The 19472-nt window shown below is 42.2% G+C and overlaps 1 protein-coding gene across 1 annotated transcript; it reads left to right on the forward strand.

The window, feature by feature from the left end:
* Window positions 1-222: 222 nt before the first annotated feature.
* ada (adenosine deaminase) lies at window positions 223-18995 on the forward strand. Its single transcript, XM_030422411.1, has 11 exons — window positions 223-384; window positions 5587-5648; window positions 6675-6797; window positions 8799-8942; window positions 9038-9153; window positions 11290-11414; window positions 13719-13790; window positions 14363-14464; window positions 15108-15175; window positions 15264-15393; window positions 18109-18995. The coding sequence occupies exons 1-11, from the start codon at window positions 238-240 to the stop codon at window positions 18211-18213; spliced, it is 1194 nt and encodes a 397-aa protein (XP_030278271.1). The 5' UTR covers window positions 223-237; the 3' UTR covers window positions 18214-18995.
* Window positions 18996-19472: the final 477 nt, after the last annotated feature.

A 19472-nucleotide genomic window follows, 5' to 3' on the forward strand; every position in this document is an offset into this window, starting at 1 on the left:
ATGTAACATATACGTCCGTTTTGCTCCCTTGTGTAAGGGTTTGGCAGAATTAATTAGCCGGCCGGTAAAGCTTCTCATCACATGGGTGCAAAGCTGCTGCCGTTAATCCCGTCCACCTCCTGACATGTGTTAATGCACACTGAACCGCAGCCTGCAGCAGCCTCGCACTTTGTTGGACTCCTTTGCTGCTTTTTTTTTTTTGTCCCGTTGTGTGAACAAAAGGCGTGTCCCGGAGTCATGCATATAATAGCCAGACGAGCCGCTGCTGGGTTCGCCTCCCCAGTCCTCCTCCGCGCACTGTGCACCAGCAGACCCACCGGCAGCCGCAGGCTCTGTACGATGGCCGACTTCTCCCCTGAACAAGTGGTGTTCGACAAGCCCAAGGTAGGTTATCAATGCAGTCTGAGCATTAAATCATTTAAACGGAAGAGAAAAAAAGTGCTGAATTATTGACAGCAGCGCCTTTTTTCCTGGTTTTACGCACGTTGCCAGTGTAAACAGTGAGCGCTCCCCCCCACTGACAACAGCAAGTGGACTGGTTGAGACATGAAGCAGGAATCAAGGTCACATACTTTCAGGCTTCTCTTGTTTTATAATCTTACATACAGCGTCTGTTTGTTTGAATAAGAGCTGAAGTAAAACAAGGAAGGATTTCTGGTGCCGGTTGTCATGTGACAACCGGCACCAGAACATCACCCGGTTTGAACATCACCCAACAAGCGGCACCGCGCGGATGAATGAAAGCAGATATCTACACAGACCCGCACACTATGTCTGGCTTTTATTCAAAATATAAGTCGAAGAACAAGAACAAGAAGAACAAGAAGAAAAACAAGAAGAAGAAGAAGAAGTCAGGCTGATATCTGAGCTTAAATCCTGCTTCTCAAAGCTCCTGTTGAAGTCAGTGCAAGTCTGGATTCAGGCATGATGGTTGGATTATTTACAAAACAATTATTGGTATTCATTACTAAGTTATATTAAAGAGCGCTGCAGCTTCACTGATTTAATTTTTAAGGTGAAATTGTGGGTAAAATCAACCCAATCACGATGTGTTCAGGCATCAAGCTTGACCACAAACACTCAGAATAATCGTGTGAAATCTGGTTGTTGGTGAGATTGTAGATGTTGTTGTTGTTGTTGTATAGTGATTATATAGAGATATAGATATAACGGTATAAGCTAACAGGATGTGCCAGCTGCACCGATGTGAAATCTTTTCTCTTTTTTTTTAGAGATAACACCAAAAAGATGCCTCAACTACACTAAAATCTATAAAAATCCATGTTAAGTTTATCAAGTGTACTGTTAACATGTAAAATATCTTATATAATGAGTGTTTGTTAAAGCGACATTATGTATAAATTGGCATTTTGTGCTATTTGGCGCCCCCCCGCAGTTTCTGAGCGCAAACACCGCTGTCGTAAATACAGATCCCAGGTCTGTAACAACTTGTCTGCAAACAGAACTCATCATTGTAGCGTGTTGAGAACTTGTGTGTCGAAGTAAACGTGTGTGTAACGCTGCGATCCCTCTCACTGAAGTTACACAGAGCAGAAACAAGTGATAAGATAGTTACATAATGTTGCTCACTGCAAAGAATGCGTATTTATCGGCCGATATATTTAACAGCTTCACTCCTTAATATCAGAATCAACGCCGGCCCCAAAAGTGTCAGCCAGGCGCTACTTGTGACTGCTTTTCATCCTGCAGTGCTCATTTTTATTAAATGTACAGTAAATTAGCTCAGAGCTAACCCCCGGTGAAGCTACGAAGCTTTTCAGCGTACATCACCATTATGAGATGCTACAGTCATTTTTGGGGTAAGTTAGTAAATTAATAGTAACTTTCAAAGACCTGCTCAACACGTGAATGTGACAGAGCTTCTGCATGACTCCTGAATACTTTCTCCTGCTAGTAGAGACACCTGACTTGCATATCAAAGCCTTAAAGTGGAATGCACCTTTAACTTGCCAGCTAGTTGAGTTGCACATCAGGCACACCGGCGTCAAGTGTAAACTCACTGCTGCCCTTTGGAGTCTGTGTGCCGACTGAGACCCGAGTGCACCTGGTCTGCCCAGGAGCTGACAGCTGATAAGAGAGGAAATGACTGAGAGGGAACACACACACACACACACACACACACACACACACACACACACATTGGCCTACACACTGTGTGGCAACAGAGCCCATATCTGTGTGTGTGTGTTGGTGAGAGACCATGAATTGTAAAAGGAGAGACCTCTGGGAGTGCCGGCTGCTTGCAGAGATAACCTCATTAAATATTAATTTGCCGTTGTAGAGTCGATACGACTCGTGGGGTCGTTGTCTGTTCCAGCAGCCTTCACAGGCTTCATGTGTGCCGACGGCAGTCAGAGCGCTGCAGCTTCGGGGTTATTACTCCGTGTGCTCACGTAATAACAGCGCTTGTAAAAATCTGAGAACATGAAGTGGACTGGACCCAAGTTATTGTGATTTGGAGTAGAGTTGCTCTTGATTTGCGGCTCGACTTGAGCTTTAAAGACTCAACTGACTTGATCTGAACTTGAGACGTGATGACTGGAATGTCTTGTGTTCATTTTGTAATTTCAATCTTGTTTTTTTTGTTTTTTAAGTCCGCCCTAGTATTTCTACGTGGCTGATTACATTCTTTTTTCACTGAATGTCAGTTATTGTAACACAAATTAGATTCATTGTCATACTTTCTGAACAAGTGGGATAAAGTGACACATAATATCACTGTTAGTCCTGTAGTGATACCTTGGATTTGCATCATAAAGACTGGAAACTGCAGGTAAGACTGACGTGATTTGCCCCGAACATATTCCTCGGGACTTGGTTGAGACTTGAGACCAAATGACTTCAGTCACATGTCTGAACATTTCCGATTGACCATTTAAACGTTTGTATTTGAGATTTGACAAAGATTGCTTTAATGTCACATTTATGGCACATTTAATGTCACATTTATGGCACATATCAACCTGACCTTTGCAAGAATAAACCATTACCGTGAACTTTTTTCTGGGATTAGGATTTTATTTTTGTTAACATGTCATTTTCATCACAACTGCTGCTCAACAATTTCTATCAAAACACCCGTGTCAGTCTTAAAATCTTTTATTATCTGGTTTCTGGCCGACCGAAAGTCCAACATCAACGCCATTTGTGAGACCAGCAGCAAATCCTTGAGAATGTGAGTGCTGAACCATATCTAGACATAAATAAAAGGCTTTATACCAACACGAGCTGAAAGGTTGCGTCGACTGAGTCACGACTCAGATTCAGTGCTGTGCATCTCATTCCCTGGAATCTGTTGGACGTGATCGGATTCACAGATTGAAATCAGTAAAAATTACACCGACGTCTATACGTATGCCCCTTCTATAACTGACCACAATGTACTACAGGAAGCACTGTGTGTACTGAACTCATTGCCTCAGGACTTCCTGAATGCACAGATGTGTTCACCAGCTGTTCGGTGTCTGTGCTCCAGTGTCACGGACACAGCCGGCCTCCAAGAAGAATAAAAACGAAGTAAACAAAAGAGACGCTCAGAGGCTTTCAGCGGAACGTCTTGTTGTAAACAGTCAGAACATCTTTTCTCTTCCTCTGTCACGCAGATGGACGCAGCCGTACACCGTGGATGTTAACGTCAATCACAATTAGTGCTGAGCTTAACAAATGCTGCCATTTATCTGTAACAGGTCGTTCCAGGTCACATTCATGGCTAATCAATGAATCACTTGGCGCCCACATCATCAGATAAATAGCCCTAAACACTAAATGATCCCTCTGAGTCGGAGCTGGTTTCCTTAAATGTTTTGTGTTGTCCGTCTAAACCTTGATGTACACTGGACGTCTCAGAAAGGGAACTAAGAGGGAAAAGAACCTCAATGACGTTTTCCTTAAGTTATAATGACTTATCAATGATTTCTCTTCAGGTTTGAACTGAGAACTGTTGACTTAGATGTTCTGATTCAGGACATTTGACTGAATATTGTTGTTCTAAGTGCTGAAAGTATGTTTCACTCAAACATGTGAGTTATCTTCTTATCCAGACGGACGCGAGGCAGCGTTAAGCATCTGCGCTTCAAATCATTACACTATAAACCAGTTACAGGTCCAAAAAGCTGACACATACTCAGTTTATTTTTTAATTATTTGCACCTTGAAGGCTCATTTGTAGTGATTTTCTATCCTTTGTGACAGTTTGGAGCATTCCTTCTTCAGAAAATCCCCCTCAGAGTGACCTTTAGCTCATATACTCCCAAATCCATCGTTTAAGAAGTGTTTATGACATCAGACACTCTCCTGGTCTCTTGGATGGAGCTCAGCTGTGGCCATGAGTTGGCTCCCTGACAGCTTCCCTCTCGCTCCGGATCCAGCAGAGTCGTATTACATTTCCACTGAAGGATGTTTGCTTTTACATTCAGTAGTCCAGAGCTTAACAAAGGTTCAACTTAATGTGGGTTTAAATCTTTAATAGCTCTCCCTTACATGAAATCTAAGTTGCTAAACATCTTTGGATTATTTTTGTTTAGGTGTGTACACTCATGAATGAAGTTAGTCGGCTTCGTCAGGACTTTGTGGGGTGTGCTTTCCTCAGGCTTGATTGACAGAAACCAAATCAGCTACCATTGTTATTTTTGCTAAAACCTGACTGGTGCGTGGAAGTATGTGATATCCTCCCTTTTTCTTGACTTTTTCTTGACTGATTTGGCAAAAAACAAACACCAACTTTGATTTCAAGCAGCGAAAAAAAGCAGCAAATAATCCGACTCGAGGAGCCAGAACCAGAAGTCATTTGTGGTGTTTGCTGGAAAAGCGTCCGGAAAGATTCATCGATGTATCAAAATGGTTGCTATTTTTATTTCTCCAGATCAACTGATCGACTGAATGACCGACTGTTTCCGCTCCTGCTGTTCAGACCGAGGCAGGATGCAGTGTGGTCACGATCCCATCACTCATAGTCAGAAGCTGATTAAGAGAATGAGATCTCAGGGCCTTTAAAGCAGCAGCACAAGGCACAGACGTATGAGGAATATTCACCAAAATAAACTGAGACACGAGAAAAGATGAAACGGGAAAGAGACAATGCTCCCAGCGGCTTCTTTCCCTGCACATTAGGAGCTTTAATCGAGGGCTGATTTCTTACTGTGCTCATTCTCTTCCTCGGGGAATAAGGATTGAATATCCGTGGTCATTACATTTTTTACTCGCGAAGGATATTTAGGCCTCGGTTGTTCAAAAGGGGGGAGGGTGATTTATCTGTGTCATCTGCCAGAATAAATCACAGCTCTCGGCGCTGGAAGGAGAGACGACCGTTCTGTGGCACCCCTGGCCTTTTCACCATGCCATGCCCAGTCATGCGTTCTGCATTCATAATGGGCTACGGCCAAAACACGGGAGTTCAACACCAACACCAGCGCCGCTCTCCCCTGCTGCTCTCTTTGTTAACACCACTGACATTTTTTTTTCAGCTCTCCTCCTCTATCTCGCAGCGTGCTGTCAGACTCAGACACAAGGCCGTCTGCTCGAGGATAACATGACCGATTCATTATTCATCGTCTGTCTCACCCACAGGTTGAGCTTCATGTGCACCTCGATGGAGCCATCAGGGTGCAGACTATTCTCGATGTCGCCAAGTAAGTTAGTTTACGCGCCATTAAATCAGATTCCTCCAATGTTGACTTTAGACTTTATGTGTTTGTACTGAGGCTCAGGTACACATGCTGACATAGATAAGAAAGCACCGGTGTTCCTTTGTGTGGTTTGGGACACAAACCGTTGAAAAAAACATTAATAACTGATAAGATACAATAGGGCACAGCTGATATTAGCACATTATCATCAGTTTGTCTTAAAAAACAATAATAAAAAAAAACAATTGCAGTACAAAGATGCAAAAGATATGGATTTAGAAACACTGCCTGGTTACAATACAAATGAAGCAATCACAAAATGTGAGCTCACGAATCTTAAATACTCAAATCTACGAGATCCAGCTTGTGATTATGTGTGTAAGGTGCAATATGTAAGAATTTAAGTCGGAAACATGCCACAAATATATACAATTATCAACAGAGTGTTGATAAGGAGGCTGGGGTTCATATCCCGTCAAAAATATATTCAAATGTTCACTTCTTATTTTCCGTTTCTTCTCAGTTTTCCGTTGCCGTTCGGTTGGTTTAGGCAACAAAAATACTTACGTTACGTTTAGGAAAAGGTGGTTTTGGTTCATGCATGCGAAAGGGTAAATTCTCCCACGAGTTGCTCGACTATTACATCACAAAAACGTGATTGGTCTTGCGTACAGAACAAGCAAGATGGAATAACAGTGATGCACCTTGAACAGGCTGTGTGGGAGGGGCAACAGCTACCTGACCCACTGGTAATGTAAAAACATAGATCATCAGCATCCGACTCAGTGCATATTAAGAATCTTATATCACAATAGACTAAATTAATCCTGGCAGAGGTTCAGGGGCTCCTTCAATCTACTTTTTAATGATTAATGCACCTGTCAAGTCGAAAGCTCAGGCCTCAGTACATCATAAAAAACAACAGCCTCTGCTGAGCCTTTCTTTTATGAAAGCAAATCCATATATACATGTATATAAAATATCTACACTGTCCTTGAACTGTTTTCTTTTTTCCTCTCGTCCTGCCAGGAGACGCGGAATCCCTCTGAAAGCAAACACCGTGGAGGAGCTGACTCAGATTATTATTGTGGATAAACCTGGCACCCTCACCAAGTTCCTGGGCAAGTTCGCGGAGTACATGCACGTGGTTGCGTAAGTGCTAGCGGTTTCGTAATTACTGAAGGTGTTTTCTTGCCGGGCAGGTGACATAAAAGTGCAAAGAGCAACGCTTGACTCTTAAAGAGTCATTCATGTCACAGGAATGTTACTCCAACAAGGTCCACAGCGAGGGTCAGAGTCCGGTCACAAAGTGCGTTATCGCTCATGTGCAGTTAAGGTTTTACGCTACTGATGCATTCAAAGTCTATTTAAACCGGAGTGTGTAATTTGTGACTGATGGGGGTTGGCACACCGCAGGATTACGCAATGTAGGTCTTTAGCACGCCGGTGAGTGGGCTGATTTGAAATGCCAGACATGCAGAACAGGAAGACATCACTATCGAGATCAAGTGTCACCTTGGCAACCAAACCAGGAGGAGAGTGAAGTCGCTCGCGGACTCTTTCCGGCGTCGCTCTGTCTTATATTTAGTCCTCCAGTGGCAGAGCTGAACCGCTAATAGAAGACCAAATACAGTCTTTCAGATACTCGACAGGCGTGAAAGCTTTCAACAATGCCGGACTGTCGTGGCTGGACTCCAGTGCACAGTTGTGCATAATGGACCCTTCTGTATCAGGGCTCTTGAAAGCCTTCTGTGCGTTTTAGAGTTTGTCAACAACATGGGGAACTTGCCAGCGGAGTTTGGCTCATGCAGATTTGTTGTGTGCGCTTGTGATGGTGGGTGTTCGTGTGTGCTGGAGGAACAATAGGCATTCAGACCTGTGCATTCACTTTCAGCGTCAATGCTGGAAGCAGTGTTGTTGCCCGTCATGTGATGGGGGACAGAAAGAGGGAAACAGAGCTGCAGTTCATCTGATATTTTCACAACACGACACATGCAGTCATACTGGCAGGACAGTCAATATGCCTGTAATGTAAAATGTTTTGGGTGGGGCAGGTGGCTGTGTCATATTCCACTTTGTAAGCCCGCCCCCCCCCCCCCCCCAACATTATTTATATTCTCATTTAGCCAAAGGGCTGCGACTAAATATATTCTTTATCCTTAATTTTCTGTCTAAAATTTGGGAACATTTGAATTTAAAACATTTTTTAAAGCCAAAGGTGACATCTTGAGATTGATATTTTGTCCAGCTAGCTCTCTAAAATCCCAAAATATTCCAATTCAGAAAGAAACGCTGCAAATATTCACATTAATAAAGATTAGAGCGGCCCTCAGTGGATCGCACACCAACGTCAAGGCCCAACAGTCCCCTTTAATTCAATCAAGCCTAATCCAACTTCAATTAAGACATCGCTAGATCTGGACTTTTATTTGGATCTGCATCAAAGTGTGTTCACTCACAGATACCAGTCACTTTAATTAAATTATTTTTCAGTAAGGCCTATCCATTATACCAGGAGAAATTACCAAAGAGTATAAAAGAAAAAAATTCCTTATCTCGCCATGTTAAAGAAAGTGAGAACAACATTCCTTGAACTGTCCCTTTTTATAAATTGGTCCTATTCTGGCCCGAGACTCATCCTTCATCCAAGTTTCGTGGAAATCCACTCAATAGTTTGTGTAATCCTGTTTGTGTAATCCTGTTGAAGAACCAACAAACAGACACGGGCGAAAACATGACCTGCTCGGGAAAGGTAATTCAGGCAAGGGAATGAGTTGTAATTTTCCATGGAAAATTACTTAAATGACAAGAATTTGTTTATCAAAACATTTAGTTAATGGAGTTATATTTGCAGCTCGACTTTAAAAAAAATAACATTTTTGGGAGAGTCCTCACTACTCCCCCAAAAATGTCCAATTAACCTCCCATTATAAATAAGAAATAAACTCATAATTTCCTTACAGGTGTTTTTTCAACTGAATCCTTAAGTGCATGTGGAAAGTCATCTAATCTAATGGAGGCTACATGTATTTTCATTTTGAAACCATCATTTAGATGATGTACCGAAGCAACGTTTGGTTTTATTTGTACCACTGAGATAAGAGATCAGAAGGCCGTGTCACTCATTTTGTGTTTCTCTTTGTGGTTTTTCAGCGGAGACAGAGAGGCCATAAAGAGGATAGCCTACGAGTTTGTCGAGGACAAAGCCAAGGAGGGAGTGATTTATGTTGAGGTCAGATACAGCCCGCATTTCCTGGCGAACACCGAAGTGGATCCCATACCGTGGAACCAGAAAGAGTAAGACTGTGTTGGAGTCCTGTGTTGTGCTTTCAGGGAGGGAAATATTAAGTTTGGCTCATCGCTGTTTTTTTTGTCACTGTGTTTCCATTCAGAGGGGACGTGAGCCCAGACGAGGTGGTGCACCTGGTAAACGAGGGCCTCAGCGAGGGGGAGAGGGCCTTCAATATCAAAGCCAGGTCCATTCTATGCTGCATGCGCCACATGCCAAGTAATGAACTGTTCATGCACCCATCCGCCCAAACAACCTTATGAGATAAGGTTCTTTACTGTCCTGTCCTCTGTTCTGTGTCAAAGCTCTGCCTCAGCTGTTCTCATTAGGTAACGCAGGAGCAACAAGAAAGACGCAATGCACTCAGGAAGGGTCGTTCATGACATAAACCCAGATTATTCTTATTATAACGTGAGAGTGAAACCATGAATCTTCAAATTGATTTGATTTTGAATTTCTCACATGATTCAAAAGTGTTTTATTGTGCATTGAGAAACTGATTTTAAAGACAAATAAATCATTTAGCGAGACCGACAGTCTGCAGCCGTGTTAGTGGCACTGTGAACAATCTCCAAGCTAGCATCCCAAACACTGAAAATAGCAAGTTACTCTAACACTAACCGAGGATTCGTCTCCAAAAGAAAATGCAGCCTGTAGTTCAGTCGCTCTGGCTCCTGCACATCAGAACCAGCAGCACTTTATATCTCCCGGCAAGTAGGATCAGGTGTGGACGACCACACAGGGACAAGGAGGAGGGAGGGAGAAAGAGGGCAACACCTGAGTGAAAGCACAACACAAAACACGCCCACAACAGCTGTGACACGCTCGCTAACGGTACGAACGTAAACAAGCCAGGGCTCAACTCCCCACAAGCTACAGTAAACCGGCTCCCCTCAACACGATCCTGCAGGGGCACCCTCGCTGCATCCAGTTGTGATTGGTTTAAAGAAATATGAACATGCCAGAGCATTTTGCCTCCCACACCTGAACGATAATTGCTGCAGTCAGACCTTTTTCTGCTGTTGTGATGCAGCGCTGTAAAGAGAGGTCTGGCTTTGCACGACCACGGTAAATGCTAACATCGGCATGTTAACACGCTCATAGTGACAAGAATATTTCCCATCAGCCTCAGCTGAATGGTTATCCTGAGGAGGACATGATTGTCTGTACTATATTTAATTTCAGTCCATCCAATAGTTGTTGTGATATGTCACTAAACCCAACTCATACTGTAATTTTGGGGCCAATACTGATATTAGGGAATGAAAATGAATCTTCATGTATTGGCTGATACGCACACATTTTTTGCTGTGACCCCTCAAATGTGGCTGTCAACACTTTGGGCATAGATATGTAACAGAGGCAGGTTATTTTACCGCCTAACACTAAACTTTATTGTCAAAAAGTTTCCTCAGTGTAAAACAGTAAACTTCATTGGAAATTTGTAATTATAAATTACCCCGAGCATCTTTTTCTGCATTATCATCACTATGAAAAGGTTTTCATATCAACACAGACAGTATTGAACAACGTGTACACCAATACTGATACATCTATGACGGTCCAATATCTGCCAACAATATCAGCAGGGCTCTTCTACAAGCCAAAGATTTCAACTTGTGGCACCAGAGGTAAAGTTAGGGGATCACCAACATCGTTGGTATTCATCCTCTGGAGACCATGAATGAATGTACAAAATGTTGCATCAATCTATCAAAGAGTGCTTGCATATTTCAGCCTTGAGGTGGTTGAGAAACAACTGACTATTTCAATAAATGGAGCCATGCCGACTAGGAAGGCTGAAAACCTCATCAAATTCTCTAAAAATTGATTTGGAGATGCATGGTATCACAGAACGGTACTAATATGTGCTTCATGAGTACTATAAGGGTATTGGAGTTGTGGTTATACCAACAACAGCACACTGTGACATCAAGCCGAAACCAGTCAAAGTAACCTGAGCAGCGGTTTCAGTATGAAAGTCTGTTGCAGCTCATGCAGCTGTTTCCTGTGTAACCCGACAGCCAAGTGCAGCTCATCTCTGCCAGTCTGCGTTTCGTTCTGTTACTTCCTGACCTCATGAAGGATATCAGATCTATTCACAGAAGATAAAGTGCATTCAAACGAAAACATGGTATTTATTTTTTTTTGTCAGGTTGTAGCATAACTGTGTGAAAAATACTCTATATGTTGTCTTGTTCTTGTCATAGCTGTGGATAGATGAACATGGAGGTAGCATGGTGCTTAATCTGTGTCATCACATTTCATCTATACATCATAGGCGCGCGCGTGAGTTTGTGTGAGATGCAGGACCAAGCTGTGTAATAATATACGTACATGTTTTAACCTCTGCAGGCTGGTCCATGGATGTTGTCAAGCTGTGTAAGAAATATCGCAAAGAAGGAGTGGTTGCCATCGATCTAGCAGGCGATGAGTCCCTCAACTGTGAAGCCTATCCAGACCACAAGAATGCCTACGAGGTGAGACTAAATAATGCAGACAAACAGTCGAGTGTGAGGGGGATTAAAAAGGGGACGGGCCGTTCTGTGTCTTTTGTATACTTTAATTACAGGCGAGACAACAACTTGTCCTGACGCGTAGCGACGGCTGACGTCTGCTAAACAACAGCTCGTTCTGCTGCATCAACAGTGTTTTGTGCCCTTGAATATGATGGTGTGTTAATGATTTCTTGCAGTTAAACAGAAAGTATGACTGCTGGAGATAAAGGCAGTGTAAAAACAGAGGCAGCGTGCTTACCTTGGCACTAAAAACACACTGGGCATATTTTTTATTTATTATATATTGAGTCATTTTGAGGTTGTAAAAGGATTTTATAGTCCAGCTCGTGTTTCCCACAGACTGGAGGCTGATAAAAAAAATATATATATATGGCTGCAGTTTATCACACCAGCAACTTTCAGGAATCCTTAGAAAGAATGCGAGACTGTGTCGTATAACTGCAGAGACGACGGCTTTTTTTTTATTATTGGCTCTGGCTCTGGGGATGGGAAAGGTTCAGACGGAAATATCTTGACAATTATGGGATGGAACACCATGAAATATTATAAAGAATTTCATGGTCCCCAGAGGATGATGTGAAGTGATCCCCTGATCGAGCAGCACCAGCAGGTCACAGTTATTGCTCATCTACCGAAATATGATATACATGATATACTAAACAGCTTTAAGATGGTTTGGTTCTCAGATGATGAACCTTAATGACCTTTATGATCACATGACGTGGACATCTGTTGATGTGAAGTGAAATGTCTCAACCATTTGATGGTGTTACATGTCAAGATAAGATAGAAATATTCATGTCCCCCGTCAGGATAAATTGCATTAATTTTGGTGATCCATCAAATTTTCCACCACCATCAAGTCAAAATGTTAAAAAAAACTGGTCATCGTTTCGGTTTGTGACCAAATTCCTGCAAAACTAATGGCATTCTTTTCGGCTGGACTTTGTGTTTAGTCTTAAATACATGCATGCTAACATGCTAAACTAAGATGGACATTTCCATATGCTTAACATCAGCATGTTAGCATTGTCATTGTACGTGCAAGCATGAAGATGTCAGATTAAGCCCAAAGCATGACTGTGTGTCTGAAGACTTAAGACATGTTTAATCTTGTTTAATTATGTATTTATGTAACACCATGTATGTATACCATTACACAGAAGTTGCTGCAGGGCTTGTTTGGACCTGCCTGCCTAAATATAACCGCCATGTTATGCAGGTGTGCGACCTCATTTACCAAGCAGATGTACCCATTGTGGTTCTTACCAGTTTTACTCCTCTAAATAGATTTTTAAATTTTTTTTGTAAGAGAGAAAATAGTCCTAAACTAATGAGGACTTAAATGTCTTTATCTGAGATCAACACAGCACGGGAGCCAAATTCAATACTCCCAAACCAATTTCCTCTTAAGCTCTCAGGCTTCTCAGAAAAATCCAATTTGGTTTTCAGACGGCATTTATTGATTAATTTGGAGAATACCACCATAAGTAATCAATCCTGCCTGTCAGGCCGGAATGAATGTGATAGATTAATCAGTTAATACACTACAGCGCTGGACGAGCCCAGAGTCTTATCTGAAATTAATTACTTATATGGGCACAGGACGGGTGGAACTAACTGGATGTGTTTGTGCGTGTGTGTATGTGTGTGTGTGTGTGTGTGTGCATGTGTGTGTGTGTGTGTGTGTGTGTGTGTAAGAATACAGTGTATGACTTTTTTATTGTGTAACTACAGTTTCTTTTGCGTATTGCTTAATTCTCCAGAGTATTCTCACTATCCTCGGCATGTGTGAGTGGTTCTGAAATCCGACTGGTGTGATATTGATGGTGCTTCAATTATTAACATGAAGCAAAACTCTCGGAACAGAGTCCACGCTAAATTTGAGGGGTTATCTTCATGACGACATGACCTCGAGATACACTCGAGCAGATTAAGTAAGGCGAGGCGGGCGTGTCCAAGGTTAAGGCGGATGAAATGTAATCAGATGGTCAAACTACTGCGATGTCTTGTTTTTACTTAATGCTCAATATATGATGAATTACATGTGAAATAAAAATGTCTGCCATTCGTTATGTAACTGTGTATCCAGTGGAACATGTTTTCATTCTACAGTTTTTATCCCTGCACCAAAGCAAACTCCTTTCCCCTCTGAAACCAAACGAGTTTGTTCAGAAGGCGCCCCAGTAGATGCTGCAGTAGCGCAGATGTGAAAGCCAGATGTTTGGCTGTGCTGATGTGTCCCTTGTTTGATTCTGTTGACAGGAAGCAGTGCTTTGTGAGATCCACAGGACAGTTCACGCAGGCGAGGTGGGGCCAGCGTCCGTTGTGAAGGAGGTATGCAGCTCAACAATAACATGGGACATTTCACGCTGGGTGGTGGAGTCATATGTGAAATGACTTGCCCTCGGTGTGCAGCTCGGTGTGCAGCTCGGTGGAACAGCGTCGAAAACAAACCGGTGAAGTCGTGTATTAACAATAGAAACGACCACAGGGAGACAAGAAGAACCAAGTAAAACACTGGTTTGCATTTGCTGTTTAAGTGAGGCGCAGACTTCTAAACATCCAGATGACCCTAAGTCACAAATGGATATTAATGACCCTGAGACATGAGCGTCTATCAGCACTCATTTGATTTCATTTTGGGGGGATTTTCTTGTCAACCTCAGCTGCTTCGTCTCAAAGCCTTTAGTGTAAAGCTACAGTCCGTCTCCGGGGCTGCCATAGCAAGTGGCCACTCTCTAAGGAAGCCATTCTTCAAAGTGACAGTTCAGCTCTGCCACAACCGATGCAAGTGTGCTCCTAGAAATAGCCGGCAGATCTTGCTGACACGTACCGCATTGGAGGATTTTTTTTCCTGGTTTGTAACCTTTTGCGTTCCACCTGGTGACCCCTGTCTGATATTTTAGGCCGTAGACGTGCTGAAGGCTGAACGGGTCGGACACGGTTACAATACCCTGGAAGACCAGGACCTGTACAAAAGACTGCTGGCTCAGGACATGCACTTTGAGGTAAGGAAATATTCAGGATTGTCACCAGCAAGGTTATTTATTAGAGCAGAAATCTGCCCGTTATCTGGTAAACATAGTGTGCCCTGTTCACCATCATTTTATTCTGCTTTCTTTCACATAAGCGGTTGATAAATAACTGGTTATTTTCCTTATAAATTTTCAAGAAACTGGCTTAACTTCTGCTGATCGTGCCATTTTAAATTCCCAACCAGTTTCTGTCCAACTTCCCCTCAGCAGGCGACCAAATTTAAGTGAGTCAGCTTAATTTTCCAGCTGGGTTCTGCCCATCTTCTGCGGGTGAGGTGAGGGGAAGTGAGACAGAAAGAAGCTGTAAATCAAAAATGGCACGCTCTGCAGAAGTCTCCTGTAAATGTATCGAAAATAGCAGAATGTTATTTTTTTAAACAATATTTGGGGTTATTTTCAAAAGGTTTTGAGGTAAATTCAGTTACTTGGTAATTTGTAATTAGGTCTGTCACCAAAGTAAGACCATTTAATCGGGTAATAATGGTAAAGTTGTTGACTCATAATATTAGAGAACCTATCAGGAGCACAGTGATACGCTGACCCCTAGTGGAGACTTGAATATCACAGCTGGAAGAGATTCAGCTCCTCAGTGCTGCCTTTGCTCTTCTGGTTGCAGGTTTGTCCTATTTCCAGTAAGCTGACAGGTGCCTGCGACCCAGACTTCACCAAGCATCCTGTCATCACGTGAGCCACGTTTATTTCTGCATGGAAGTCTGTAAACTAACCTGCATGGAAAGTACATTTAGGCCCTAAATTCATTTCCTTTGTGCAGATTCAGAAAGGACAAGGCGAACTACTCCCTGAATACAGATGACCCTCTGATCTTCAACTCAAACCTGCACCTCGACTACAACACCGCGCACAAATACATGGGATTCACCGAGGAGGAATTCAAACGACTGGTGAGATCAAATGCTTGAGTAATTATACCTGTGCTTCACAGGATGGAGCTGTTTGAACATGGGTTGAAATGACAGCATGAGGTGTAGACGCCCCCTGCATGCTAATGCCTTGCTCAGGAACAAAAGCATAAAAGCAGTGTTCCGCTGCACTCTGAGAAGCCTCTGATCCTAATAATGACTAATTATTTATTTTAAAATGTGTAAAGATTCGACCACATTCACAAAGCGGACATATTCCTCTGATGTCACGCTAAGAGTGGGGAGCTCAAAAGCAAAGGGATAATGTGTGCTTCTGTTTTCCACGTCATGTAAATGTAGGGATTCTGACAAATATTTATTATATTACTACTTCCCAATTGATCCGCAACTGATAGGATGATGAATGACGGCATTCTGGAGGGAAATCTGGCAAGTAAAACAACATATTTGATAACCCGAGCTAACAATAGCATTCATCCACTTCCTAGCTAACATTATGTTTCATTGCAGTCAGTGAGTTTCACTTCATGGCTTAAATAAACGTGTCTAACATGCGATTTAACATTTTAGAATCTTATTTTGTAATGCTGTCAAACGGTAATGTTAGCTATGAAGTTGTTGAACGCTAACGTTGGCTGAAAGAAGCTAACAGGTTATCAAATATTGTTGTTTCACCTTGATATTTGACCCGATGTCTATCCACATATTTACTATCCATTATCTTTACAGTTGCTGATCAGTCAATCTGTCAGATTCCCTGTGTTAAAAGGATTTGCAACCAGGAACGCAGCAGTTCAATATTTCAGCCTCCCGCCCTGAGGGAAATGGCCGGTGAACGCTTCTGGTCTATTGTGCTTCACTTCCAGGCTCCATCAGGCTTGCAAATGGATTGAGTTCCCAGTAGATCATTAAAAGAGTGGTTAAACATGTTGGAAACAAGCTCTTATATGCTTCTTTGCCAAGAGCTAGATAAGAGGATCAATACCGTTCATGATGTATGATGGATATGCAGCTGCAACCAGCAGCTGGTTAGCAGATGAGGAGGAAGCAGTGAGCCTGGCTCCATCGAAAGCTAACAAAATCTGCCCACCGGCAGCAGCTAGAAAGTTCAGAAGTTACCAACTTATATCAAACAACCAAGGTGTAAAAACAAGAGGTTTTTACTGTGGGCTATGTCTCAGACCATTTCTTGAGTGGAAGCAGTGACTTTCTGAAGTCTGGTCGTCACCATGAGTTTGACAGAAGCTAGTCTGACAGTTGCTTTGAGCCAAATCTGTTGCTGTTTTAAAAATCCCTCATAGCTGCAGATCTACACGCTAAAAATGGAAAGTCATTCTAACATTACCCTGGTTGCTAACAGCGCTACTGAAGCAGGGATTTAGCCAGTCAGGGCTCACTGCAACCTCGCTAAATTTTGGGTTTTAGCCCCACCCAAGATAATTGTGATTGGTTTAAAGAATTCAAAATAGCCAAGAAGTCATGCTGAAATGTTTACATAAACTTAAAGAACATGTGTATCGTGGTAGTCTAGAGTTCCTGCGATTTCCACAGCTCTTTTTTGTCGGTGATGTAATGAGAGGAACACATTCTGCTTCGTCACAACTAACACTCAGGAAGTTATTATAGGTCTAATGAAACTGTGAACTGAAATAAACATGCAGCAACTTGAAGGATTAGTGTTGGTGATTACAGAAAGATGCGTGACTCAGATGTTCTTTGTAGCGTGGCCTCTTAACTTCATCTGAGTAATTCTGATTGACAACAGCTGGTTTTTAGTAGGGCTTGTTTGATAGAGCCATTAGACTCAGCCACAAACACCACAATGGGAAAGTCTAATGAGCTCAGCATTAATCTGAAAGAGCACATTATCGATTTGAACAAGTCAGGAAAGTCACTTGAAGACATTTCGAAGCAGTCACAGGCCTCAAGATCAATATGCAAATATTTGTTTTTTAAGTATAAAGTGCACATAACACTGCCACGATCAGGAAGAAAAACTATCATCTGCTGCTGAAAGAAACCAAGTCAGGGTGGTCAGGAGTCAACCAAAAACCCCTTAGAAGGCAGCAATGAATTAGAAGCTGCTGGAAGACGGGTGTCAGTGTCCAACAGTCAAGAGTGTTTTGCATCATCATGACCTTAGAGCTCCAGACGAGGAACCTTAAAGCTCATTTCACTTGGACAAAGAAAAAGCCTTCTGGTGTAAAGTTCTGTGGTCAGATAAAACAACAAACGAGTGGTTTGACCAAAACCAAGACCTTTCACCCCAAGAACACCACACCTACTGTCAAGGACAGTGGTGGTAGTACTATTATGCTGCAGGGCTGTTATGCTGCTATAGGATCTCGTGCTCTAAAGAGAGTTAATGGAATAATGAAGAGGGAGGATTATCCTCAAATTCTTCAGGAGAACCTACAATCATCAGCCAAAAGACAGACAATGATCCCAAACACACACCAAAGGTGGTAAAGGAAGGGCTAGAATATAGGTTTTGGGATGTCCTTCCCTAAGTCCTGACTTGTGGACTTGCCAGGAAGCCAACAGATTTAGTTGAACGTCAGCGATTCTGTCAAGAGAGTGGTTAGAATTTCAGCCAGAGGACTACCAGAAGTTTGTGGACGGCTAACTGAGGTTAAAATGGCCCGATGGACATTTAACCAAACATCAGAATTACTGTATGTATATTTCCGACCCAGCAGATTTTCGCTGACCTACTTCCTGACTTGTGTCTTGCAGAACATCAAGTCAGCAGAATCGTGCTTCCTGCCTGAGAAGGAGAAGAAGGAGCTCCTCCAAAGACTGTACGAGGCCTACGGGATGATACAGAGCACCGCCTTTTAAACCTGACGAGGACGTCTGAGGAGGAATCTGACCCAGGGGAAAACAAACAAACACAACCAACAAAACGCTCTCAATCTCCCCACCCGACACAACAGAATGTCTTTTTTTTCTCTCACATAACCAGACAAAAAGCAAATAGAATAACACGGCTCGTGTGTTGCCAGTATTCCATCTCAGATACCTTTTTATACTTTAGTTTACAGTGCAGTACTCAAGAGGATGTCATCACGGAGATAATGTTCTCAGTCTTACTCTTCATCTAACGTTTACATCCTGTCGTCATCAAGAGAATCAGGGAAACTTTTTTGTATGCACAATTACTCAATTACCTTCAATACTTGGTCAGTGTTTTAAGGAAGGAAACGGGTGGTCATGTGTGGCTCATCTGTCGTCCGTGTGTCCTGTCGTCCTTTGGTTGAAAGCATGAGGTGAAGGAGCACTGAAGAGCGCATCGTTTACTATGAACATCCATTGTTTGGTTCAAGAGGAATCGAGTGTCAGAATTATAATGTGTTTTGTACCCTCCGCACCTAGCTGCAGGTGGAACAGCTAAATACCAAAAGTCTAGTCCTACATTCGAACACTAGGTGGCACTACAGTGTCACCTACATGGACAAACCACACTTGATGTGGTTCTACTCGATTCTTTTGATGTATATATTTATTTAAAATATTATTTTTTTTTCCATTTCACTTAATATAAACAAAGCACCAGCATTTTTAACAGACACCTTTATGACACTTTTAACATCTTCAAGCCTAATAAAAAGGTATTATTGAAATCCTTGTGTGTCTCTTTATGCTGATAATCTACAGTAATTTACCTTCATTTTAACTTTAAGTCACCTTAATGCAGAGTTGTTTAAATTCATATTAAAAAGGTGCACTATGTAGTTTTGGGGAAGAATTTTTAAACAGAAGAGAAAGAGCTTCATTGACTGATTTGTGTGTGCATAAACAAATTAGACAAACTGTCTTCATTTTCACGAGGACAACACAACTTCACACTGTTTTACTTTGTTTGCATTTGCCTGAACCTGCCACCTTTCTAGCTTCACACCTTGTTTTCCTCTGAGAACAGCTTGTTTATTCAGTCATAGAAAAAATATGAATTTGAATTATTACCTCATTTATTATTGGAATTTTTTTTTTAAGTCCGACTTTAAATTACCAAAACTACACAGTGCCCCTTTAAACGAGGATGTACGGTAAGACTGCTAAAGAAAAAAAAAACACAGCTTAACAGATAAACTGCTCTG

This window comes from Sparus aurata, chromosome 7 (assembly GCF_900880675.1).
Source record: "Sparus aurata chromosome 7, fSpaAur1.1, whole genome shotgun sequence".
Classification (NCBI taxonomy): Eukaryota; Metazoa; Chordata; class Actinopteri; order Spariformes; family Sparidae; genus Sparus; species Sparus aurata.